This window comes from Egretta garzetta, unplaced genomic scaffold, assembly GCF_000687185.1.
Source record: "Egretta garzetta isolate BGI_Z169 unplaced genomic scaffold, ASM68718v1 scaffold374, whole genome shotgun sequence".
NCBI classification, from domain to species: domain Eukaryota; kingdom Metazoa; phylum Chordata; class Aves; order Pelecaniformes; family Ardeidae; genus Egretta; species Egretta garzetta.
In genome coordinates this window covers 1,886,375-1,912,902 of record NW_009259419.1, presented here as the reverse complement: position 1 = coordinate 1,912,902, position 26,528 = coordinate 1,886,375, and the positions used below count along the sequence as shown (strand labels likewise).

General features: G+C 38.5%; 1 protein-coding gene across 4 annotated transcripts in view; it reads right to left on the bottom strand.

Moving 5' to 3' along the window:
• Positions 1-26,528, bottom strand: part of TECPR2 (tectonin beta-propeller repeat containing 2) — a 45,405-nt gene that overhangs the window by 2,396 nt on the left and 16,481 nt on the right. For 2 of the 4 annotated variants that reach the window (XM_035892415.1, XM_035892416.1), the window contains exons 12-19: positions 24,589-24,769; positions 22,972-23,113; positions 21,408-21,648; positions 20,533-20,622; positions 19,452-19,685; positions 15,482-15,630; positions 1,410-1,551; positions 35-184 (exon numbers count right to left, since the gene is read on the bottom strand). In XM_035892415.1, the coding sequence (XP_035748308.1) occupies positions 35-184; positions 1,410-1,551; positions 15,482-15,630; positions 19,452-19,685; positions 20,533-20,622; positions 21,408-21,648; positions 22,972-23,113; positions 24,589-24,769 (1,329 nt within the window). Of the gene's footprint in view, positions 1-34; positions 185-1,409; positions 1,552-5,908; positions 6,222-15,481; positions 15,631-19,451; positions 19,686-20,532; positions 20,623-21,407; positions 21,649-22,971; positions 23,114-24,588; positions 24,770-26,528 lie in introns of those variants that run through there. The other 2 variants (XM_035892418.1, XM_035892417.1) reach the window with 2 other exon arrangements.

The following is a 26,528-nucleotide window of genomic DNA, read 5'->3' as shown; positions in this document are numbered from 1 at the left end:
CAGTGTTTTAGACTGTCGTGCAGAACCAACTTGCCTGTTAAACGTGAGACGCTTCCAGGAATCTTCTTCCAGTAGTCTCCTGCTGGATTCTTGTCAGTAATGCCATATCGACGAGCTACATCTCCATTTGGACAGCGTGCCCAAACGGTCCTTGTACTTATAGCCAGCTGACAAGCCTGCAAACCTAAAGATAATTGGACATGAAGAAGGAATAATCCCAGGCTTTCTCATATACTAAATACACTTGCAGAAAAGTTTATTAAGAGAAGACGGCAAGACTATAACAGGTTTTGTATATTCTTGTATTAATACTAGAGAAGAACTCTCCATTATAAAAAGCACAAAGGAATTCCTAGTTTTCCAGGAGGCTTTCTAAGAAAGGATTGGCAAGAAGACAATTTAGGACCACATATTTCCTTACACTGACTTTAGGGGAGTTGAACAGAGTGGATGCTATTTGAATCTGAGCTTCTGGCCCTGTGTAAGCAGAATATCAGAAAGTGGGCCACTTGCAGCACATGAAGCACTGGTGAACAAAAAAGCTTTTTAATTGCAGACTTTGTACTCACTGCATCTACTGTTTATAAGGATATCACACTGTGGACACATTTTGTTATGTGGCCACAGCCACAAGCAACAACCAATTAGAGGATCTTCAAAACACACTTCTGGAGCCTCTGCTGTATTTTACTACCACAAGGGGAATAATCCAACAGTTATAACTTTAGTTTGTCTAAAAATGGTTAACATTATAGACATTGTGGACTTTTTGTTTATTCCTCTTCACAAGAAAGCAAGTACTCCCCAACTAAGGGCCATGCATTTATGCAGTGAAAAAATCTTTAAAAAGCAGACAGCATCCGAAAGAAACAACTAAAATCTAGTTTTATTTACAGGTAAGGCAAAAATGTAATTACCTAATCTAGAATGCATTCAGCACACAGGACTAACAGAAAAATGTGCGAAATAGCATTAGGTTTTTCTTAGGCACATCTACATAGGAACTCCATCTTGTATCACATGTTTAAATGCAAAATGTCCCATAGCACAATAGTTTCCTATGGCTTAGGAATACTGCTTTAGTTCTAACTGAAAGGGAACTGTACCATTTTATTAATTCCTTGGCAGCAGCCTGAAATAACCCTTAACAGAAATTCATCCAAAAAATCAGATTTCTCTTCAGTTAACTACTTAGTGTTAAGTAAAACCAAGGTCCTCTTTAAAAGAGAACCCTTGTCAAGTACTTTACTATTTTCCTGTAAATAAGCACACTTGATTGTTGAGAAAAATATTTGATTTAAGCATTGTTATCCAATTTAAAAAGCAACAGGGGGGAAAAAAAAAACCACCAAAAACCCAACACTGAGAAGATGGCAGAAAGAACAAAGAACTGATGCATTAATTTTTACCTGGTACATGTTCCCAGTCAGTGCCTACAGGCATCTCATCTGTAATTCCAACTCGTACGTGGACATTCCATTTGCTATCAATTGCCCACAACATCTGATCATTTGGACTTGAATGAACGCTGACCAAGTTGATTCCTACTGGCTATAAAAATTAAGCACAGTATTTAAACTTTGTACTACTTTATCTTTGTACTACCGTATTACTTGTTCTTCACAGAAGTACACAAGTAAAATATTTACCAGATACTAAAGACAGGATGAAATTTAACTGACATTTTGTCTTTGTATAAAATCACCAATTTTCCAAAAAGTCAGTCCCTTCCTAAATCGAAAAAGAACATGTATGAATGTGACCCAAAGTTGCTGATAAAGATATTCATATTTCATGTTCAGCATCTGAGTCTAATAATATTAGTATTTGCTTAAGCACTGTTATTCCAACCAGGTACAGTTTCAACTGCAAGTTGAAGAGGGAACTCTTCCACTGAAATGCACGAAGTGCAATATTTTCCTCTTGCCTTCCTGAAAGTTTTCCTAACATAACTAAATCTGCACTTTTATTTCTAAGCATATACAAGCAGTACATTTTTACAGTCTGAATGTCTCCTCTTTGCAATGAAATGGTGATCTGCCTTTTTCCCTGCACTCTAGTCTACAGGAAGACAACCGTGGAACTTATTGCAGGCCATTGCAGTACTGGAGCAGCCACACCTGCAGGAGACTATCCACACCACTATCTGTTGGCAAACCCAAGTGAAACACACTTGCCGTTCTGCTCCCAGGCAAGTCCTGACGCTATCTACTTCTATGGATATCTGCCTTAATTACTGTTCAAAATCAGCATTACTGACCACATTTTACAGACATCAAAGACAGTGATTTTGTAGCAAAACGTATCAGCCAACAGGTTAAGTGAACCCAAATATCCTGCAAAACATGTACTTTAAATAAAACGCAGGTAAGAACAAGAAAAAAGTTTTTCTCCAGATCAGCCTAATAGTGGCAGTGAAGAAGACAGTGAGATCCCCTGAAATACATCATGACCCCACAAAGCAGCACTGCATTTCTTGCTTTAGCCTCATAGGCATAAGCTGAATTTACAGTGTGATAAATACAAGAGCAAGCGGCTCTTTGCACATATAAAACTAGGAATACAGAAGCATAATCTGCACGTGTATATAAGCACAAAACGCAGTCCTAGATGGGCCTTCTGTGTACATAACAGTTACCTGCTTTGGTTTTGCTTTTAAAATTCTGGTGCTAACTTGTCTGACACAGCTATAATCAAGTTCGACTTGCATACCAAATCAATCCTGCCTACTCAGGTTACGAGGCCTTTGACAGACTACGTGTTCATGTTTGTGCTCTCATTACATATTTGCCCTCCATTGGGAGCTTGAGGCTGGTAGAGGCTTCATGAAGCATTTACCTCTGGTCACAGTAAATTCACAATGGCTGCAGTTTGAACACTGACAGTAAGATACTAAATGTCTTGAAGAGTGTAACTACATAGAATATGTAACTGCCTACCCACTTTCAAATTGGCATTCTGCCATATTACAAATAAATTAAACTACTGCATTGACACACCCCCACCCCCCCAAAAAAAAAACCCCAAACCAAAACCAACCAACCAAAATCCCTAAACCAAAACAAAACACCCCCAAACCCCATACAACTCTTCCCTCTGATCTTGCTGCCTCTTCACTGGAAGTTATCCTCGCTCCTCACCCTGCTCCTGTTTCTCTCTTCCATTTTTATTTGCTTCCTTCTAGGTCTACTTTGGCTCTGACTTCTTTCTGCTTCACCCTGTTCACCTCCCCACATCACTGTCATGGGTATGCCTCATTATTGTACTGCTTCCAGCTTCATCACATCCCTCACCATATTTCTGCTTTTGTAGTCCCATGTTTTCAAGTAAGGCGGCTGTGCAATTAATACCTTATGCAGACTGAATTACTGCACATAACAGGAAGTCTTTGCCTTTTTCTTCTTTTTTTTTTTTTTTTTTTTTAAATCCACTTATCTCCTTCTCCCCACAAATGTTCTTCTACCACAGTCACCTCTCCCCCCGATTTAGGATTTTCTGCCACTCTTCCCCCACCCTCCTTTACGTCACGAATTGCCAGTGTGTCTGTCTATGCTCCACCTCTGCAATACACTTCATGTTCCAACTACAGTCCTTCACAAACTGTGCCAAACAGCTTGGTGTGACCCTTGTTCCTGAAGTGTTGGGATTTGTGCACCTTGCTCTCCACTATTCCATGTCAGGATCCCATTCCTCTCTTCCTCTTGTCATTTGTTTAGAAAAGAATTCCCTGAGAAAGAAATGGAGGAGTATTTCCACCTAGAAAGACTTACTGAGCACTTACACCTAGTACCTAAGCCTGTGCATCACTACAGATTTATAGCTAGTGGAAGCTAAGAAAAGCAGACAAAACACCCCAAAGGGGTAGCATGAAAGGAGCTGCATGATGCTCAGCTAGATTGCTTCTCATATCACTGCAGGTTCAAGTACAATCAAAGCAATTACCTCTACTCTGCAGCAGCAACAGATTTAAGAAACAAATGGAAATTATCAAGTTCAAAGTAACATCTCTGCAAGCTCGGCCAGAAATTCTCATTCTTTGTTTTTCTGTGTGAGCTCCTGTTTCCTCCTCAGGTTTCCCAACCTCTCTGGGTATTTCGCTTTTGGCTTCTCTTCCTTTTTCAGGGTACTTAGCTCTTTCTGATAAACTCGCATCAATAAAACAAACCTCCTAGTCACTCTTGCTATAAAGGATCCAGGCAATACACTGGTGGCAGCATCCAGTGCTCTTAACAGAACACACACCCCCTCCACTGCAGCTTTCTGCTGTGAAACAGGCAGTAAAGGACACAACTGAGAGGCAGCTAGTGATATGATTATATACAGCAGCTTTGGGCACAAAACAGCAAGAAGATATTGGGAAACAAGTACAGCAATTCTTAGAGCCTGTTGCAGAGGTTTTGCCACAGGTTTGACCTCTGGTTTATTTTGGTTTGGGTTTTTTTTTTTTAGCCATCTAGAACAAAAAGGTGTTCTCATGGATACCGCAGTAGGTTGGATAAAATTAATTTAAAATTTTCTTGACATATTCCATTTTTTTGAACAATCATACTGACAGCATCTCAGATATCCCTCATTTTCACTAAGTTTTAATTACCAGAAGCATGCTTTAAGTATTTTATAATCTTTATAACAAGAAATAGATCTCTACAGCTGCAGTTAAAGATTAGAGTGCTCTCATAGCAGTAAAGAGAGATATCCGTGCAAGTGTATAAATCTGCTGATAACATTTCAGAGACTGATAACCATGAAAATTAATAAATTATTTTAGCATAGCTTTTTCTCAGCTGGTTTAACTTCCAATAGCATTCATAAGATTTATATACTTTGACTGTGAAACGTGTCATATTTGTAATTTACTGAAGAGTTTGGAATTTTAAGAGTCTCTCACCAGTCTCTCAGCCTTCCTCCTCAGACGCTGACACACCAAACTCTCTTTATAGGTTTATCCACAGCCACAGAATCACAGAATGGCAAGGGTTGGAAGGGACCTCAGGAGATCATCTAGTCCAACCCCCTGCTAAGGCAGGTTCTCCTAGAGCATGTTACACAGGACTTCGTCCAGGCGGGCTTTGAGTATCTCCAGAGGAGGAGACTCCACAACCCCCCTGTGCAGCCTGTTCCAGTGCTCCGTCACCCTCAAAGTAAAGAAGTTCCTCCTCACATTCAACTGAAACCTCTTATGTTTTAGTTTGTACCCATTGCCCCTTGTCCTGTTGCTGGGCACCACTGCAAAGAGTCTGGCTCCGTCCTTGTGACATCCACCCTTAAGATATTTGTGCAATACTCATCACTGCGAAAGATCGACTTGTTATGGAGCATTAACAGATTCAGTGTTATCTGATAAAAAATGGTGGAACATTGTTTTCCTTTTACTCGTGGTGCCAAAAATTTCTAAACTCAAAAAAATCTCAGGACACGGACTGTTTTAGCCACGAAGAGAACACAAATCGTCCTGCCCTCTGGTCTTGTACCTCAGCTACAAAACCCCCAGTTGCTCTCTGTCTTTTGAGGATTTTTCACTACAACCATGGATGGCAACAGATGCAAATTATGTATTTTTCAACATTTAAAACTACATAGTAAGACCTGTGAATGCCTTTACTGTCTGCTAAATAAAAACAATGAAAAATAGTTTGCTAGCACCCACGTGTCTGATGAGAAAATAGTGCTGATAAAATGAAATAAAACTTGAAGAAAGCACTTAACCAACAAATTGTTAAATGATATCAAGAAATAGTGTTTGTGCTAAACATATTTAAGTTATAAAGATGTTCATTAGCTTCATAATTCTGTGCAAGTAATTTCTTTTATTTCTGCAAACCATGGAAAATAAGGTTCAGTGTAAGAATTTCATTTAAACCATAGTATCAAACAAAATCCAAAGTAACAGCTAATACAGTTCCTCCCTCTCCCTAGTACTCTTAAGTTTTGTCTAATTGTAAATACTTCAGTCGTGGCTGAACCCAAAACTCAGTGGTTCAACTTCCTCATCAAGGAGGAAAGGACAAATGCACAAAAAAAAAAAAAAAAAAAAAAAAGGCATCAGAACATTTTCCACTTTTTGTCACTTTTCAGGAGCAAAGAGTCCGTGTACCAGCAGACCTCCACTATCTCTGTTCTGCTGCAAATATCCAGGACAAGGAAGACTAAACATAATATTCCCAGTCTGTCCAAACCCAATCCAGGTTGGTGGCTACAAGCAGCACAGATGTTCTCCTCACCTTCAAAAGACAAATCAGAAGCACCGTCAGCTGGTCCAGGCCAGGCTGTAAGAACTTCTCACACTGCTGAGCATTACCTGTATATCGGACTAATCTGACTATTTTCATGGCTAACAAGCATCCAGATCCTACTGCCTAGTATAACAAAGAACACAACTTAGAGACTCTCTCCCCCTAATATAGGCCAAACTATTTGCATATTCTTTTCTGAGCTCTATTTGAATGAAGGTTGTAAAGCACTTTCAGCATTGGAGATACCAAGAAAGCACAAGCAACATAAGAGCAGTACAGATCAGAATGTCTGGCATTCAGACTTTTGAAGAGAACAGATTGCTAAATTAAGGGCCTGTTTTTTCTCTGCAGAGAAGTTCAAGGCAATATACAAGAGCAGGAAAGATGAATCTCTGTTTAGTCTTCCTGGAAGCCATGTGTTCTTCCATTATGCTGCCATTGAATTGTCAGAGAAAAATTATTATTTATTGACTGAAAAACTGGAGCACTATTTTCCTCAGAAGCCTTAGAACAACAACACGACCCTCTCCCCCACTTTCTGCCTTTAGTGAATACAGACGAGGGCCTTGGCTTGATATCTCCAGTCTAGCACAATCAGGAAGAAAAGGCGAAACCAAGGAGTCAATTCCTTGACTTCTCCTTTGTCAACTCTGAATTTTTTTATTCCAAGGGTTTTTCTCTCGCAGAAACATGGGAAGGACAACAACACTGAGCTGGCAGTGTGCGCTGGCAGCCCAGAAGGCCAACCGTACTCTGGGCTGCATCAGGAGAAGCATGGCCAGCAGGTCGAGGGAGGTGATTCTGCCCCTCTACTCTGCTCTGGTGAGACCTCACCTAGAGTACTGCATCCAGCTCTGGAGCCCTCAGCACAAGAAGGACATGGAACTGTTGGAGCGGGGCCAGAGGACGGCCACAAAAATGATCCGAGGGCTGGAGCACCTCTCCTAGGAGGACAGGCTGAGGGAGTTGGGCTTGTTCAGCCTGGAGAAGAGAAGGCTGCGGGGAGACCTGATTACGACCTTTCAATACCTAAAGGGGGCCTATAGGAAAGATGGGGAAAATCTTTTTAGTAGGGCCAGCTGTGACAAGACATGGGGTAATGGTTTCAAACTAAACCAGGGTAGGTTTAGACTGGATGTAAGGAAGAAATTCTTTACAATGAGGGTGGTGAAACACTGGAACAGGTTGCCCAGAGAGGTAGTGGAGGCCCCATCCCTGGAAGCATTCAAGGCCAGGTTGGACGGGGCTCTGAACAACCTGATCTAGTTAGCGGTGTCCCTGCTCACTGCAGGGGGGTTGGACTAGATGACCTCTAGGGGTCCCTTCCAACCCAAAACATTCTATGATTCTATGATATGGCATCAAATCCTAGAAAAAGTCATACCAAACCCATGCGACCATTCAACATGATAAAGCTCCACAGAACCATAAAATACTTTCAAAATATTTAGTACAACTGTTCTTTTACAAGCAATTTAAAAAAAAATGCAATCACTTTAAAGACCTTACAAACTACAGACCTACTCAGGTTTGCCCAACTGTCTTCTGCTCACACTGTCTTATACCTAAAATGATGAACTGTTGTGTAGCAGATTATAAGATGTCTGTAACTACCACTGCAGGCATTTTTAATAACATCCTGAAAAATTGAACTTTTGGGACAAGAACAACTGAGTTTTTACAGAAATGTATGTTAAGTAAACACTATGTGCCATAGCTTCCCATGAAACAGAACATAATTTAGTATGAGGTAGCAAGGCTCTGAGTAACCAAGGCATTTTTGTTTTGTTTTTTAAAAATACAACTTTAATGAGCATCAGTAAAACAACCTCTCACGCAGGCTATGCCAGTAAAGTGCATCCCTCTAGTTTTTGAAATTTAAACACCTTACCAAGGAAAGTAAAGCATTTTTGTAAGGTAAAAACATGCATTTTAAAGTTCAGCCTCAGCTCTGCTTTGCTCTGACAATTTTAAACAGTTATTAGACTGATGCTTTTTCTGCCATTTTGTTTTTTAATGTTTGTCCAAGTTATTTAACACGTTTGTGATGAAAACACCACATACCTTTGATAGCAACAGAAATTCCCATTTCAGTACTGCACTGCTTTATGAACAAGTGCATATACCCTTTATGTGTTACAATTCATTTACAAGACCAGAGAGGAAGGGGGGGGAAAAAAAAAAAAGCAACAAACCACAAAGCACCTGTAAAAGAAAACCCCACAAACTCAGGGAGAGGTAAAATAAAAAGTTAACAAATATTGACCAATTCTGAAAAGTTACAATCTGTCAGGATGCAAAATACATGCTGCAAGCCACAGAAACACTGGAAATGCACTCAGGACACAACTACTGCTTATCTAGTAGTACTCCTCCAGTGCTGAAGCTCTGGACTAAGTAGTGTCCCAGGTGAAGTGTGTCCCAGCTAAATACAAGGCTATGCAACATGTTATGCTACTGGATAAAAACAATAGTACTCCAGGGGTCAGGGATCAGAAGTGAAGTCCCTGCCTCCCATACAGATAATCCATTTACTAGACTATGCAATCCAACCTCCTCTGCCTTGCTTACTTCTTAGCTTTGTAAGACTTGGGTTCAGTAGACAGGGTCTTCCGACAGACCAGATTATTTGGCAGTTCTGTAGGAAGGGCCATCTGAGCAGGGAATACACTACAACCCAGCCCTGCATCTCCCTGGGAAGGCAACTGATCGCTAGGCTGGTCTGCAAAGAGAGGTCATCAGCACCTTGACTGCTTAACATCATCATAAAATAAGGAGACAATAATACGCCATGGGGAGGGGCCTCCAAGCTCCTAATTCGAGGTCAAAGGGTCTGATGTGCCCACCAGTTATCACAAGGTGTCTCCTTACCCTGTGCAGACTTGCCGGCTCACCGAAGTTCTCTTCACCAACCATACACTCCAAGTTTAGCACCCAACTTTGCTGCCCCAATTTACTTCACAAAAGCTAAGCCCCGCATTAGAAACCTGTCAGCTGGATCCAGCCTCCCACAGCTTTTCAAATCAAGCAAGCTGAAGTTCATTCACACAATAAAACCAGCAGTAAAAACTGCTCTAAACAGAATTCAGCGAATGCAGATGTAGCTTTAATGAAATTGAAACAAAACAGCGAAACCCCCCAAACTCAGTTTATAGTAGCACACGTAATTTTTTACTACTGTCTCTCAAAATCACTTTTCTAGGACTCCTATTTATTAAATACTTCAGCCTATCGCTACCTACAACCACCTGAACAGTTACACTGAAACCAGGACACATGCTTACTCAATCAAGACATGTATCCTTTATGCACAAACTTTTACATTACATTTTTATTTTTAAATAGAATAATTCTGAAAAACTCACAAAACTCAAGAATTATAACTGTAATTATTTTATTTACCCAACTGAATGTTAAATATATTTCTTTATCTCCCTGGAAAAATGTTTAAATATATAACTCTGTGTTAGCTAACCAAAATACAGGCACATTGGAAGAATGAAGAAGTTTCTAGTACTGAACAAATGACAGTACAAAAAGGGAAGGTTCTTCCCGCAGGTTTTGTTTTCAGTATAAGCTAGTCTTGTCAAAAGGCAAACATACCACCTTGTGATCGTATTTCAAAAGGATACGGGAGGATCGTCTACTCAGTTTTCTGGGTGTATCTCATTTTGTGCACTTTCTGTGACCTGAAGCTTCTGGTGCTGATAATAACTGCTATCTAATGTGACAGGCTACACTCACACTTTTCTGAACATGGCGATAGCAATGCCTTAAAACAAATATCCGAAGGCTAAAACTCCAAAGCAGAAAAATACAGTGAAATACAGTGACAGCAGTTTTCTTAACAAGGAACAAAAAGGAAGATAATGAGCACTGAACTGAGCCATGGGATTGGTATGAGGCAACTTCAGTAATGTGGAATTTAGGAATACTGGAATTGCATTTTTTCAGTATCTAAAGCACCTTTTACATAACTTACAATTTCTTAAGACAGGCGTGCCTGTGAATAATAGTACACATTTGAACTTGTACATTATGGCATTCTAAATCAGCTAAACAAAATACACTGCAGCAGGAGCTTTGATCTCCTCTGCTTACTTGCAACCCACCTTAATACCTCTACTCTGACTACTGCCAAACACAGTTTTTCTCTACATCATCTTGAAAAGTGCAGTCCTCCAGGAAAATCCTCTCCCTGTTAACGTCTTCAAGAGGCCTCACATTTTTCCAGACATATGGAACGATAGACTAGTTAGTCTTGTCTACAGACAACGAGGACATTTAATGAGTGTATTACCTCTCCAACCTAAGCAGAATTGGTCTAATAAAGGATACTTCCTCTGAATCTTGTCTTAGTATGCCAAAGTAGAACTCATAGCAACTCAAAAAGACACCTGTGCAACAGCTATGTAATGCAAGCTACTCTGGGCTAGTGAAAACAATCAGACTTGAAAGGAACAGTGATGTGGATTATGCATGAGAAAGAACAGAGTTCTCCACAGCAAGTACTTTAAAAAGTAGCATGGATGATTCTGAAGTTACGAAGCATTTTCAACGTAAAAACCCCTCCCCCTCCAAACATCCATTCCTTGAAGATCATTTCAAGCAAACCCTTTCTACATTTCAGCTTTGATTTTGGCACCTACCAAAAAAGATGTAATGGCAAGTTCTGATCTTGAGGAGTGCTCACCACTTCCTCCTGTAAGTACCACTTAACACAAAACTGGCCTTAATAATAGTAGAAAATTTACTGAAACAAGGCAGATGGCAGAGGAAGAAAGTCTCCAGATTTGCATTAAGTGTTCTATATGGTAAGCAGAGCTTTATTTAAAGAGAGGGAAGGAATCAAAGATCACGACAACCATTTGTAACAAGTCACCAATCATCCGTAAGGCACAACCAACCTCCTTACACCAAACACAGATTAAGAGAAAGGAAGGTATTGAACAGAAATTAAATCTAGCATGTATTGATTTTGCGGAATTACAGAGCAATTGCCTACATTTCAAACGGTATTTTTAACTACCATTTGCTTCATAGTTTTAACAATTTTTGAATGACAGTGAAAGTGTGAACAGCCTTCATTTTTTTTGCATGTGTGAGAAAAAAAATAGCTCCTCCTAGATCAGTAAGAATTTCGACTATCTTCTTTTACCTATAACACCACGCTTAAAATATAAAGAGATAATTACTAGGGTGTTTATGGGAAGAGTAGTAAATCAAAAGTTTCTCTAACTTGAAATGCACGTATTGTGAGAGACCATTTTATGGCAAACTAAGCTAGGTGGTACTCTTCTGCCAAGACCCTAGGAACTACAAAGGATCAATGAAAGCTTTATACACGCGCCAAATAGTAAACATCTCCTTAAACCCCTGTTACTCCACAGTTCGGACAAGCCATGCGGATATTTAAATAAACCTCTCAATTTAACAAAATTACTTTTTCAATTTGGAACGGGCTGCCCAGGGAAGTGGTTGAGTTGCCATCCCTGGAGGTATTTAAAAGGACGGGTAGATGTGGTGCTTAGGGACATGGTTTAGTGGTGGACTTGGCAGTGTTAGATTTATGGTTGGACTTGATCTTGAAGGTCTTTTCCAACCTAAATTATTCTATGATTCCATTATTCAGATTAAGCAAATGGCAATTAATAAAATGTCTAATCTATTTTGAGAGAAAGATTGATTGTTTACAGGCAATAGACGATTGATCACTCATTACAAATACTTGTCCTGATCTCTGTTTGCTTCAATCCTCTTAAAGTTCTGCTTATCTGATAGATCCCTTAATGTAAATCTGAGAAGGTTGTTCTTAAGGTCAGTTTTTATGTTAAGTAGGAAGTTAGCATTTCTCAAGATCAGATTTTGTCTGCATCTTTTTCAGAAAGTACCAAAAATCAAAAGCTGAAATGTTGCAAGAATTCTTTTCAAACAAGTGTTCAACTTCTGGGGACCTTCTCAAGCAATTTGATTATTTTTAACTTTTGATCAACTTCTACTCCATAATCACCCAAATTAGTCTTATTGACTATATTAATTTTATATCTGACTTTAAATTATTATTTCTGAAAAGCATTAAATCTTCCTAAATATACATGCACACACACATATGGAAACATACTCTATAGGATCTACATAAATAATATTTGTATTTCTTCCTAATTATTTTGAATGAAATTTAATGTATATTGAGGCATGCTACAGCATGTAATAGTTTTATCCTGTATATTAACAATAGAATGAAAACCACTTTCTATTTCCTGAATAAAATAATTTCATCAAAGAATTTTGATCAGCTCTATCAATGCCCTTAAAGCAGCTGCCAAAAAGTTGCTTAACTACGTAATTATTTTGACTTCTAAGACTGCAGAACAGAATGGATGAAGCAAAGAAAACATCTACGTATGAACTACTACTGGTCAAGATACTGTAATGATGTTATCAACCACTTCTGAAGTGTTGGATAAAATAAAGAAGAGGAAGGGCAGAGAACATACAATGTTATTTTTCATTTCAAGAGATACTGTAGTAGGGAGTTACAAAGGGAAGAGTAACAAGTGAGAACGGTTTTAGTCTCTAGATTTAAAAAAACCAAACACAACATACAGCATCACAGAACAAAGACTGAACTTAAATTACATTCACTGATTTTTAACATGAGTAAAATCTCATCAAATATTGTCTCTGAATACCTTTGTGAAGTCGTGCAAAGAGGGATGCTGTGCAATCACAGCACTCCTTTAACAAGAAGTGACACCATAAAAGCAGAGTCTGTAGATGCTCACGAGCTGCTCATGAGTCATGAGATCTGGGATATGGCAAGTCATATTGGCCCTGACATTTACGAGGGAATGAAATATCCATAGTTGGTTTTAAATTACGTTATTTGAGAATGCTCCTGTACTTAAAGCAAGTGAAAGGCAATTTTGATTTCCTTCTTCAAACAGAAAATGACTGAATCATTCATAAATACTTCTTACAGTATTTCTGTTGTTCTGAAGATAAAGTGATGCAGCATGAACTGTGTCAAAGTCCATTAGGGGACAGATAACAGTAAGGTGCTGGTAATAAGTAAATATTGCTCACGGAATAGTCCACTTTTCAGCCATCATGTTATATTTGTTATCCAAACGCTAAGCTAGCATTTGAAAATAATTTTAAAGTTCACAAGTTTTCTTATTTTGCATTAATCCTGCTTTGTAAAAGCACGAACAGCTGCTCTTTCAGTACTTTAATGACTTTTTTTAATATTCTGGAATTGTCACAAAACAAGCATGTAACCCACAAGTTTTCATTTTCTCTGCAAACAGTGTTTGAATTTTTGCCCTTTCACATTGACTCATTAAATTTGCAATGTCAGGTGTTGGCAAGATAACAGGAAAGAGAATGACACTGCTCTGGGTATCAGAAGGTTATAATTTTTGAAGACAACATAATCCAGCTTCCTTGATAAGCTGATAGGAAATAATTTTACTTTCAATGGTGTCCAAGTAAAGACTCTCTACATAAGGAAGTCACTGTTAAATAATGAATCACAGTAAATCCTAATTTCTTGTAAACACCTTTGTTTTGAGTACTTTAATCTACTTCAGTGGAAGTACAAAATAGTATCAGTGTAGAGAAATAGCTTTTGGGGCTATTTTCCTGCATGGTCAAATCTTTGGTAAGAGAATACTATAGAAGTTTAATTCTCAATTTCTTGGCACACTCAGTTTAAGTGGAATACATCCTGGAATGGGTTTTCCCCCCTTTTTAAGACTACTACCCTTATGGAAGGCATCATCACTGATACCCTCAGTCTCCTCTTCCTACTGCCCTACTCCCTGTTAGCAGGAAAAACTTGTCTCTTACAGATTACATCAGAAAGACCCACTCGCAGCACACAAAGAATGACCAATGTAATCTGGCCCTTGTTGCAAGTGATATTGGTACTTATTTATCAGTCTGTTCTGCTATTCTGCAGAAGAAGGTGCCATTTCTCCAGGTCTGACCACATTCCCAGCACAGAAGAACAAGCCTAACCAGTGCTGTGCAAACTCACAGGATGCAAATCTGTTGTTTCATTTCCCTGTTTCCCTGCCCTTCTTTGCTGTTACACCCTGAGATTCACAGGAGGAGCTAATCATTGGCTGATGAGAGATAAGCAGAACTAAAAGCAAATGATGTAAAAAACAAATAAACTATTGCAACTCTACTGCCAGAGATTTACTTCTATTTCTTAGTATGTCCTTTCAAAAGTACCACACATTTCAAAATCTTCAAGAGAAATTCTGTAACATTATAAAATGTAAATCAAATATGCAAACACATCCAGTGCTACTACACTAGATCAGCAGACAGTTCAAGTGCTTTCGTGCCAAGGAGCAAAGAATGAAATCAGGAGTCAGAGGTTAGCTCCATTACAGCAGTCCCAACCCACGACACATAAGTTGCACCCATTTCATCGTTTAACTTGCAAAGTATTAGAGCAGCAATTAAAGCAAGCACTGAAGTTTAAGGAGAGATTAAAAAAGAAACCAGACACTGGAGAAACATATTTTGCCCATTCTCTATAATCAGAAAAGATGCTCCCAGGATACTTTAGGAGCCTTCTTTCCACTGTGATCCTCCCAGCTGGCAGGTAGAAAGGATATAAAGTTTGCCCATTCTGGGAACAAGGGAAAAGACCTGCAATTATACCGCGCCCTTACTGACCACTGGATGATAAGGAAAGTCCCTAAATCCAGGCACAGCACCCTGACAAGCACCCAAAACTCACAAGGGTGAGGATAAGGGAAGAGTGAGACGGGCACCTCAGCACCAGGACACTTGAGCAGAGCCTTCCCACACCCTTCTGCTTTGCACTGTTTGCCAGTCCAGCCTTTTGGCTAGCACACATATGGTTCAAAGCTGCATTCTACGACATGCCTATAAAACTGCTGTGTTACGAGAAAACTTCCATTAAGGATAGAAAGAAAACAAAACCTTCCACTTTGGGGAAAAAAAAAGTTATTTGTAACGATTAGATGAATTTGGGATGACTTACGGTGATAAGGCAGCATATTCAGAGCACATTATACAGATTCTGGGGTTTTGTGGGGTTTTGGGTTTTTTAAAGAAATTCTGTAGAATTCAAACACTTGGGACAAAGTTTTAAGCTACACATTAAAAATCTGGCTCTATTGTTTTCCATGAGTGTCAAAATTACTCTTTTTCAAATGCATAGAGCTAAACCACTGGGTCAAAAAGAACTGTAATGAACATTTTACCTGTATAGGTGGCTCAATCATTATCCATGCAGGAAGCATCAAACTTGGGTTAAGAGGTTGAGTTCCTACACGGAAATAAATGCCACCACTGGTGTCACAGGCCCAAACATGCTGATTTCCACAGGTCAGGCTGATCAGCTTTACAGCACCTAATAACAGAGAGACTATTAGCAACCTGGCATTTTCCTTTCCAATTCAGCTAATAATGAGAACTTTTATTTAGACTTGATTGTATTAAACTAGATTTAAACACGGTCACATAAAAATGATTAAGTTAATACTACTTGGGAGAGAAAAAAAAATAATCAGTGGATACAATGAATAAAACCAACATGTAGTGTATGCAAGTTATTTGTTTTAAACCTAAAAATAAATGTTTTAGTCATAGGATACTGCAATTTCTAAAGCACACTAAAAACATGCTATTAAAATAACCGAATTCAAGCAGGGAAACATTCTGTGACAAATGTTATCAGTGCCTAGACAAACTTTCACATGACCCAACGTGAACTTTTCTGTGTAGCTGGCCATGCTCATAGACTTTTAAAGGCACAGATTTGCTAATACATTCAGCAAAGAACATTCCTAATGCTACCAGCACTTTAAAAATATGAGACCATATGGATTATGCATTTCAGTGTTAACATTCCAGTGTCACATCTGTAAATAAAGGACCTGGTTTTCAAATGGATTTGTATTTCAACGGTGTACATATTTATTACACCTATCTCAAAAGTGCAGCAGTATTTGAACCTTACATAAGTCAGCACAATGAAAACCAAGCTGCCAAATAAGTATGTTTTGGAATTTTGGTGTGTTTGAGGGGTTTTTTTGCATACCCGGTCGCACCCATCAATCTTGCTATTAGAAGTCTGCAAAGATAGTAGAGAAGAATACCTGGTATTTTAGACTAAAAAGAACTGCTACTTAACTGTCAACTGGAACTCCTACTCTTTCACATTCATTTTAAAATAGCCATGTGATGCAATATACGTAACATTTCTTTTTTTTTTTCCCCTCCCAATGTTGGGACATCACAATGCTAAGTAATGCAAAACATGTTCTACAGAAAGAGGGACCCAACCAGTACAGATACACTACAGAAGGAATGTGCCCTGGTCAGACTCCAAACTAAAGGCTCTAAAAATAGACCTCGCTGGTTGATTGAACATGCCAGTGCTTCTTGGGATATCCCATTCTTGGTAACAGTTCTCTCTTCAGTGATCTGAAATCTGGCAACAAATCCTTGTAAAGTGCATCATACACAGCATTCCTTAAAGAGGGGGGTGTAATTTTATCTCACAGAGTGCAAGTTCAAAGCATTTATTTCTGCAGCAGGCAATATTCCCTGTCATCAAAAGGCTTGCTGGGGGAAAGAACAGGGGACAACAGGACTACACAGCTTTATCTTTTAGTTATCTGTAATAGTAAACAGATCTTCTCATTAACCAAAATTATTTAACTTTCTGAATCATAGGAATTCGAATTAATTCATCTCACCCCAAAACCTCCTTTAATTATGCAGCTTCATATTAAAAATAGATGACAAAATTATAAACAAAAAATTCTATCGTTTGGGATAAGAACATCTAGAAGAACTTTCTTTTGCAGGCAGGGGCATGACATTCAGCTACAAAGTCAAAATCTTACTTAAAACCTCATTATTCCTTCTAACATAAAGTATGACTCGAAGCAACGGCTTTGTCACGTGATGTCTCAGCTGTTGAAATGTTCTGATCCAAGCATCAGAGCACTCAAACATGGAATCACATATCACCTACTCGGCATAGCTGATATTATTGACGTCTACAGTACAATTTGATATTCAAAAATGCAGCCCTTATGTAAAAGTTTCGGGGTTCCTCCCTCCTACCACTCACTTTTTTTATCTTAGGAGAAGGTCATGCTAACCACATTCACCTACTGTTTAGAGAAAGTAGTATGATTCAGAGGCATTGTGTGTTGTTGAAACCTAAAGGTCATTCTACTGTGTTTAGAAACCTTGATACCGATAGTGGAACCCTAATCAAAATAGTTTACTAGATACTACTCCCAAAGTACATACTGTAAAGGCAAGAGGAAGATACTACCAACATAATATGAGTATTTCAACATTAATGCTGGCAATCCCGTTGCTTCCATACAGAATTCCTAATAGCACTTTAGAGCAACTTGCCTGCTTGCCTGCCCCTGCCCCCCCCCCGCCCCCCCCCCCAAATTACAGTCCTAATGTTTCAGGACTAAACTCAAGCTTACACTTGAACAATAACAACAGTTCTCCAATTTCTTCAGCCCCGTTAGAGCAAATAAAGGCCCTTGTAACTAAGGATATCCACTATCTTGTCAGCAGTGATCTACCATATGCATTTAATTGGAGGAAAAATGCGTAAAACATTTTCACACTTAAGTATTAACCCACAGCGACAGGTAAAGTGGAGTGTTTGAAGTATTTCCTGACCCCAGATTTCTGCAATACCACCACAGAGTGCCACGAAGCTAACAGGAACAGCTGAAGGTTGAACTTCTGAACTGCTGAAGTTCACAAGCCAGATATTGCAGTCAGCTAGCAGCAATTACACTGATTTCCTTTACAAATGCTTTGAGATTTTCAGACAATAGCAATGTTATTTATTATTTCAGTTAAACAGTTATTATCTAAACTGCTGGAAAACAAAGGTCATCAGAAAAGTTTCAGACTCTACTACACAATGTGAGAACGATAGCGTGGATAAACGTATCCTGTAGGTCAGTGAAGGTAAAAGGCATCAAGCAAATGCTTAAACTACAGTACAATTAATGATTTGGAACCAATTCATCAAATCTGGAAAACCTGGTGTATAACTGGCAAACAAATTAATTTTAAAAGACAAATTTTTAAAAGTTTTCCATGAAGTATTACCAATTGTATACTAAAATTGTACATGAGGCTTAAAGTCTGCCAGCTGTGTCTGCCCTTCCTTAACCCTGAAGTTAGAATCATAGAATCACTTTGGTTGGAAAAGACCTTTGAGATCATCGAGTCCAACCTTTAACCTAACCCTGCCATCCCACCACTAAACCATGTCCCTGAAATTAAAATTATGTGTCTGTTTTCAGACCAGTTATGAACATTGACATTAAAAATGGAAAAATTGCAAAACAGTTGCATTATTTTTAAAATGGTACAAGAATGGTGCATAGTCTCAATTTCTTTTATCTTCTCTTGAAACAGGGATGCAGGTTAGCATGAAGATAATGTTCTAACAGTCAGAGTATCAAATAAATAAATCTAATTGGAGTATTACTGATGGAGCTGACAAGTGGCCTGATTACCCCTGAGACAAACCGTGAGGGCATTTTAATGATCAAAACATGCTCAACAACATTGGGTCTTATGCCCAACCAAATAAAAAGAGCAGTTAACCAGCAGTACTTTCTTAATATTATGCTGAACCATTAGATCGCTATAAACCTGAACATAAGTGTTAGCAGCTGCATCATTTACAAATGATGCAACACTTGGAGCATAATTGTTCCTTGATAGGATCCTAATGAAGCTTTGACCACTCTGTTAAGAACATGTTTAACCACAAAATTCAGAGCCTTGTATATGGAATTGCCCAGGACCACACAATTACAGTTACACTGTAGTACAAGAATTAGACTAGGTAAAGCTACTGGTACACCTGCACAGCGCTGTGTCAGGCTGAGTTGTCTCAGATTGACAAACTCTAAGAAGCACGTACACATATAAAGTATCTTGCAAACAGTAAACATGCTGTCTCCAGAAAAAGGCTAAATGAAACACTGTTTGAAAGCCATAGTTGTTTCTGGTGTTTTACAGTCCTCTGCTGTGAGGCCCATTATTGTAAGGTACTATTTAAACCAGTACATGTAATAGTCCATATCAGTAAACCAGAAGATACTTCTGAAGGAAAATACTCTCTGCTAAGAGAGTTAAGAGATGGCCTACTCAATACAATTGTCATACCTAGTTGAGAGAGATCCAGTTTTGTCCAGTGCATCCCTGTTGGACAGCTGGATGAAAGTGTTCTGATAAATATCTGCCCAAGACTGTCCAAACCCCATATGGCATCCTGGCAGGCAGAGTACTGCACCATTTCAGCGTCTGGTGGCAGCTGCACCGTAGAAGGACGAAACTGAGGATTCTGATCACTGACACAAAACAGATCCTTGTTGCTTTGGCACAGCCACAGAAAGCTTCCTGCAGAAAGGACATTTCTGTTACTACAGTCATTCCTAATCCACTCTGAGAAAGCTTATGCATCTGCTTCTTCTGGAAAAATGATCATCACATTTGAAGACAAAACTAAAGCTTCTTGGCTATGTTCATAGAGTGAGACTTTGAAGTACAAATACGCATCCCAAGCCCTCATTTAGGCACCTAAATACTCCCTTTCTCAAAGCAAGTAAGTAGCAAGTGATCTCATCTGAAGAAGCGTCCATTTAGAGAAACTAATAGAGAGAAGACATATACCAGTGCACTATTACTTCCCTTTATTCTTTTGCTCTTCTTTATCCTTGATAATTGCCTTTGAAAAACAGCATTGTTTTTCAGCTCTAAATCACACATTTTTGCCAATAACGCTATTGTACTTCAATAACACAATTGCTAACTACCGTAACTAGCAGTTGAATTCCTTAGCGTGGCCACACTTTTACTGATAAAATCTGCTATTTTGCTGCAATAACTGCACTAACAGGAGAATTATTTCGTTAGTATAGGCTAAGTGTGCTCCAAGATTTCACATTACAAATTCTGGCAATTCATGCTGTGGCAATTTAGGAAGTTGCTGCTCCTAAAGGACTACCTGTTTCTCTGTTGGATGCCACTTCACACCAAAGGTGGCAGAACGAAACATATGCTTTTTTTTTTTAGCTCCAATAGTTTTACAGATGCATTTCCACTTTACTTCAAATACTTTAGATCCCTGCATACAGAAAAGGCACCCCAAAATCTGAAGTAATTCAGGATATTTAATTACTTACACCATCAATTCCACTCTATTTAAAAATCAGATATTGTATGCCTGCACTGCTGATGCACTAACCTTCTTTAGATGAAGCTGTGGAAGCCAACACAAAAATCCATTTTGTGGCAGAAGCAGTACCACGAGGCACAATATTATTCCAGTAAGTGCCTTGAAAGAAAGAACAGAGTGTCATTAGTATGAAACTTAATTTTCTATTAAATTTTGTTATTATTTAAAATGTTACCATTTTAAAGAAATTCTATTGCAATCAGTTATCAAGTATCATCTAGACAAGATGTAAATCTTTCAAGAAACTATTGGAGGGGGAGAAAACCTCTTCCTGACACATAAGTACATGTACGTACACACACAGAAAATTGGGAATGCAGAAAAGGAGGAGAAGGGAAAAGATTAATGGTCTTCAATAGGAGACCAATTTGGTGATGAGGTTAAACAGACAGTGTCCTAGGTCTATTCTTAGTGTTTACCTGATCAAAGAAACATACTAAATCAAAATTCTATTTTGAGAAACATAGCAAGAAAAATAAATGCAGCAAATCCTCTATTATCACTGTAAAATCATAACATTACTGTTTTGCATAGTCACACCAATCATGAACCAGACTCCATTGTGCTACATGTAACAGGTACAATAGCTTAAAATTGCCTTCTCAATCCAGAGAGGAGACAAGTGTAGGTAGTAAATGGAGTAACATGTGCACAGTTCACTTGTGGACAATGAATTTTCCATGAAAAATATTTCCCTTTAAACGGGAAAGTATTTAAGACCAAATGCTAAGGAATCATTTCATTTAATTTTTAAACATGGAATTGTTTGTTAGAGCTGCCCTGACTTACCGTGGATAATTTTTGTGGTGACAGAACTGTAGTTAGTTACTTTCTCCTATTTATTTGTCTTAAATTAAAAATATTAGATATAAAAGCACACCAACCTATTAAGTTTCCCTTTGCCACATGGAATTCATTTTTGCCTGAAGAGATCCAGACTCCACTGCCATTAACTCCAAGGAGGCTGGGTTGACACTGAAGCTGCTGTGACCAAAATGCCATTCGAAGTTTATCAGCCACCTTCTCCACAGGTGCCTGAGCTGCTGTTGCCACTGTATGCGTTGCCTGGATTATCGTCTGGAACAGGCTGCACTGATCAAACACTACATAATCAGTGATGCTTACCTGGAAAAAAAAAAAAAGTGTTCTTGATAATTAGTTAAGCTCTTAGGTGAACTGCAGAATCTTTCATCAGAAGCTTTTGTGTGTGTGTGTGTGTGCGCTTTATGTACAGTAAATCTACCGAGAGTTTAGAAACCTTCAAAGTGTAGGAAGGGAAAAATAAAAACGGTACATTTTGAATAAGTAAGAGTCTTGATAATAAACCAGAACCGATATTAAACATCAGCTTACAACTCCCTCCTATCCAACAATCCACTTTGAATTTTGCATTTTAAGAAATCATTGTTTTGGGATGCCTCTTCTCTCCCACTACAAACATGTTGAATTCTGCAAACTAAGAGATGATTTTTCAGTTTCCCAAAGGAAGAGAAACTTGCATAGTGTAGCAATTTAAATCACTTTGCAAAAACTTCCATGCAATACTCCTTTACAACAACCTCAAGGGCATTTTAATTCATAAGGCAGGAGGAGGTCTAAATAACCAATTGCCCAAGTTCTGTCATGGGCAACTAGGTTCGCAACACTCTAGGATACTCCTAGACAGGAAGGAATTGCTTGAGAGCACAAAAAGAAAAGCAGTTTGCCAATAACCTCAAAGCCAAGCTATTGATAACGTGCACATGCAAGAAGAGATTATATATGCACAGAAACTGGGATTCTTTTAACTTTGGTAGACATGTAGGCAAACAAATTTTCTGCATAACTGTTTTTGTACCCCCCCCATCCCTGAGGAAAATAAGAAAAGCTAGGAAAAACAAAGTCAGGAATTCTAAATCAATACCAGGGAGTACTTGAAGTAACTTTCTTTGTACCCACATGACCTGCAACTGAAGCAAGTAACCCCACATCGTTCAAAAAAACCTCAACCGATAAAAGCATTTTTGCAAGGTTACTTACGATTTATTTCATCTAGCTAAGGAAAAGGATGGGTACTTGGAAGACAAGAGAAGAGACTGCATTCAGCAGCCAGACTTGAACGCTCTGCCTAAACAGCATGTCCTATTGCTACTGCTAAGATACCAAGCTACACACACACTTGACACGATCTCGTAGAGCATTTCTTGCGTTCTTGAAAACTGCTGTGATGCTACTCTGGATGACCATGGGATGGTTTTGGGTTTGGTTTGGGTTTTTTCCCTTTTTTACAGTAGACATGAAAAGGGATTTCAGTCATAGCCACATTGCAGTTTTAATATCTTGAATAAAGAGTACTATAATATATCAAACAATTAATTGAATTTGATCTTAGAATCTCATGGGAAAACAAGGCAAATAATAAAACCCAGATAAAAGACTAAACTGAAAGCAAAATTAAAAAATGCCTACTTGCCACCAATGGTTATCATCTCCTTGTGGTTTCTTTGAAACTATACCGGTTCTGAACCACAGATTTCCATGGATATCCAAAGCCCATAATGTCTGCTGATCTCCAAGGGTTATGCACACTGGTTCCAAAGCTTGCATTTCACTGGAAATGCAAACAAGTAATAAAATTAAAAACCTTATTTCAAATTTATGCTTATGGTATTTTAAGGAAGCTGTTACAATGCTAACAGCAGTTCAAAATGATTGAACTCAGTGTGGCCAAGCTCAAAAACACATTTGATTTCAAATTTTCACAGTTATTCAGTAATTCAAATTTTATTAGTTTGCATCAGTAAAAACAACTCAACAACAAAAAATAAATCCTTCAAAGATCACTCCAGATTTGAAACTTAGATACATGACAAAAACTAAACAAAAAATAATTTGTTCAGTAAATAAGAAATAAAGAGCTGTGTTCTTTGATAAAGCAGCTTCATAACGTACCTCCTCCAACTTCCCTGACCTATTCTGAGAACAATATTACAGGGACCATGAACAGAAAACTCAACCTACCTATATGGCAAAGATAAATGTTGAGTTTAGGACTGTAAGTTTTCCTGTATAAGTAAACAATGTTCAAGCTCAGAAAGTCAACAGGATCAGGTGATCATATCAGACATGTAGAAGGTAGCCAACAATGCTATTTCTTTCAGAGAACCTTTCTCAACAGTTCAAGAACAAATAGGGATTGCTTTCTGCAACTTTAATACAAAGCCCAAGAACATTAACTGTAGGTGTAGGTCAAGCAGGTACTTTCATTAAATAAACTAATTAAAGTGCTTGCAAATTTCAGATTTGAACAAGACAGCAAATATTTCCTTAGACTTTTCAAAAGCCAAATACCAGGTGGGGAGGTAACACAAGTTAAAGCTTCACAACAGGATGTTCAGTAGAAGATAAAAACATATGATGACAAGAACAGGAATTTCTTCCTATACTTGCTTCAGGCCGATGTCACAAGAGAGACTATATGCTACATTCTCAAAGCCAGCAGTAAGCAGTCAGTGCTTTTAACTTTATCACTAACTAACTACTGAGAGAGTAGGATCAACTACAAAGCTAAATACCAATTAGCCAGCATATTCATAAAAATCTGTGACTGGGAAGTGAAAAAATACTATTGAGCTATATGGATAATCAAGAAAATGCTGACATTTAATCCCAGAAAAAAAAAAAATAATTCAATATCTGGAGAGCTCATTAAAGCCATTATGGCACAGATTACAGAAACAGTATTTAATCAAAAAAAAAAGACATATTGACAGATATTATAAAGATCTTTTAAAAATTGTTCTCACTTTCTTGAACTCGCTTTAACTGTGTTACCACTTCTTTCTACAGCAATTTCTTTTATTACGTAGCAGTCATTCAGACAGAAAACCACCAGTTACTCTGAATACATCTGGACAAAGAATAAAGGAAGTATATATATATACATGTGCGCGCACACACACACACGTATATATGTACACACATGAGTTCAGATAACACTTTTTCAAACATCAAGGAGCTCCAGCACCAAAACCAATTTTTTGTGTCATTCTGGTTATGAAGCTGTCCCACCACCAGTGTCATTACCTGACAATATCACTCTTCCATTGTTCTCCTTCAGGACAAAAGCTGCGTACTCCCTCCCGGTATAGCAGGGCCCGCTGCTCACTCATTGCCCACACAACATTATTTCTGGATGTAACCTGCGACAGTGGATAAGGGCAATCAACCTTTACTGCTCGGGCACAAGGACGATCCACACTCAGGCCTAGAAATCAAAAAAGGAGGATTGCTTTACAAACTTTGGGTTTTTGCAACTAAAAGAAAAGCAACAAAGCTACCCAATAAAAGAAAATGAGGAGGGGAAAATCCCTGACATGCTAACACTATTTTTTTTATCACTATTTCCTTGACTGACTGTTTTTTCTATAAACTATTAATTACTTCCTCTAATATGGCTGAATTTATATTTTAAGAAATAAAATACTGTATATCCTTGAACATCCTGCAGAGCACACAAGGTGCTGTCCTATCATTTCTGTTCCTTTTCTCCCTCTAGTGTCAGTATCGGGAATCTCCATTTATAAAACCTGTATTAGACTTGACAGAAGCATCACAGAAAAAGGCAGTAATGGAAGAACTTTTGCCCAAAACATACCAGGGAGAGAGGCAACCTGACCTGAATAGTGGCAGCAGAGCAATTACAAAAGAGCATGCCACAGTGTGTAGTACTGGAAGGAGAAGAGAGGTTCAGGTAGATTCACAGGTAGTTTTCACACATTTATACATGTAATCTAGAGGAACATGTCTTCTTCACAGTTACACTGAAGCTTGATTTGCACGGCTGCATGTGAAACACCTCAGGAGATACAGCTTTTTCTTAATTTTCTGGTGCTGCCACAGCAAGTATGAACAGACTCATCTGTATGGTATTCTAAAGTAACAAGAATGCTCATTTCCAAACCTCTCAGCACACACTTCTGTTGTAGAAGTTAAGACAGGACAGTGGAGGTAATGAAATGATCCTGGAGAAACAACTATCACTGGTTGCCTCACATTAACAAGACATACTGAGAATTTATTTTTGGCATCTGAGACAAATTTAGAAGCCTAAGAACAGCAGAATGTAAGCTGATGTAATCAAACCAATCTCTCACAGGGAAGAAAAATATTGATTCAAACCTTCACAGAGCCCTGTGTGATTGGCATCAAAAGTTCACTCTTTACCACCACTATCCACGCTTGTTGGCCATATGCATGTGACCGTGGGCAGGCCACTTGATTTCTCTGTAACTACTACACTTAATTAAAAGAAAATAATTTCAGAGTAGAGTATTTTTGAAACAAAGCTGTGTATTTAAGGAGCTTTCTTAATTGTGAAGAATTTTTATATTGGGCTACAGCAATTAAATCTACAAGAGAAATTAGGAGAGTACCAGAATTAAGTGGAAGATAAATAAGAATTCTGACAGCCACTCTGAAATGTTGTCCTGCTTTAGCGTGTCTTACTGTTTCCCCCTTACCCAATCCTCCTCTTCTCCAGTAATTCCTTCATCATGTTATTTGCAATTTTTCCTTATCAACTCAGTGCAAAGCCTGCATGCTCGAGAGTTCTTGACACTCTTCTCCCTTAACCCTAAAACCTGGAATTCCATCCTTCATCCTAGTTCCTTCTATTTAGCCTGAAGAGTGTTTGCGTAACACCTTCCAAATGCATCCTCTCCTATTCACTGATGCAGATAAAACTAAGGCCATAACTTCAAAGTTGCCACTGCACTATCCCTTTTTCTGATTCTTACCTCATTCACATCCAGTGAGAAGCCAGCTTTAAAGATTGCTTCTCCACAGCCTGTTCCATTCCTCCCCTGGCTTTGCTTTCTCTATCACATAAAATACATACCACTTGCGTATGCTTCTGAAGCACTTTATGATCTGTCTCAGAATGCCTTCCTTTCATTATCAAGTGGTAACTATTACCTCCAACAGATCTGTGCTTTTCGAAACACACAGCTTCCCTACTCTGCCCC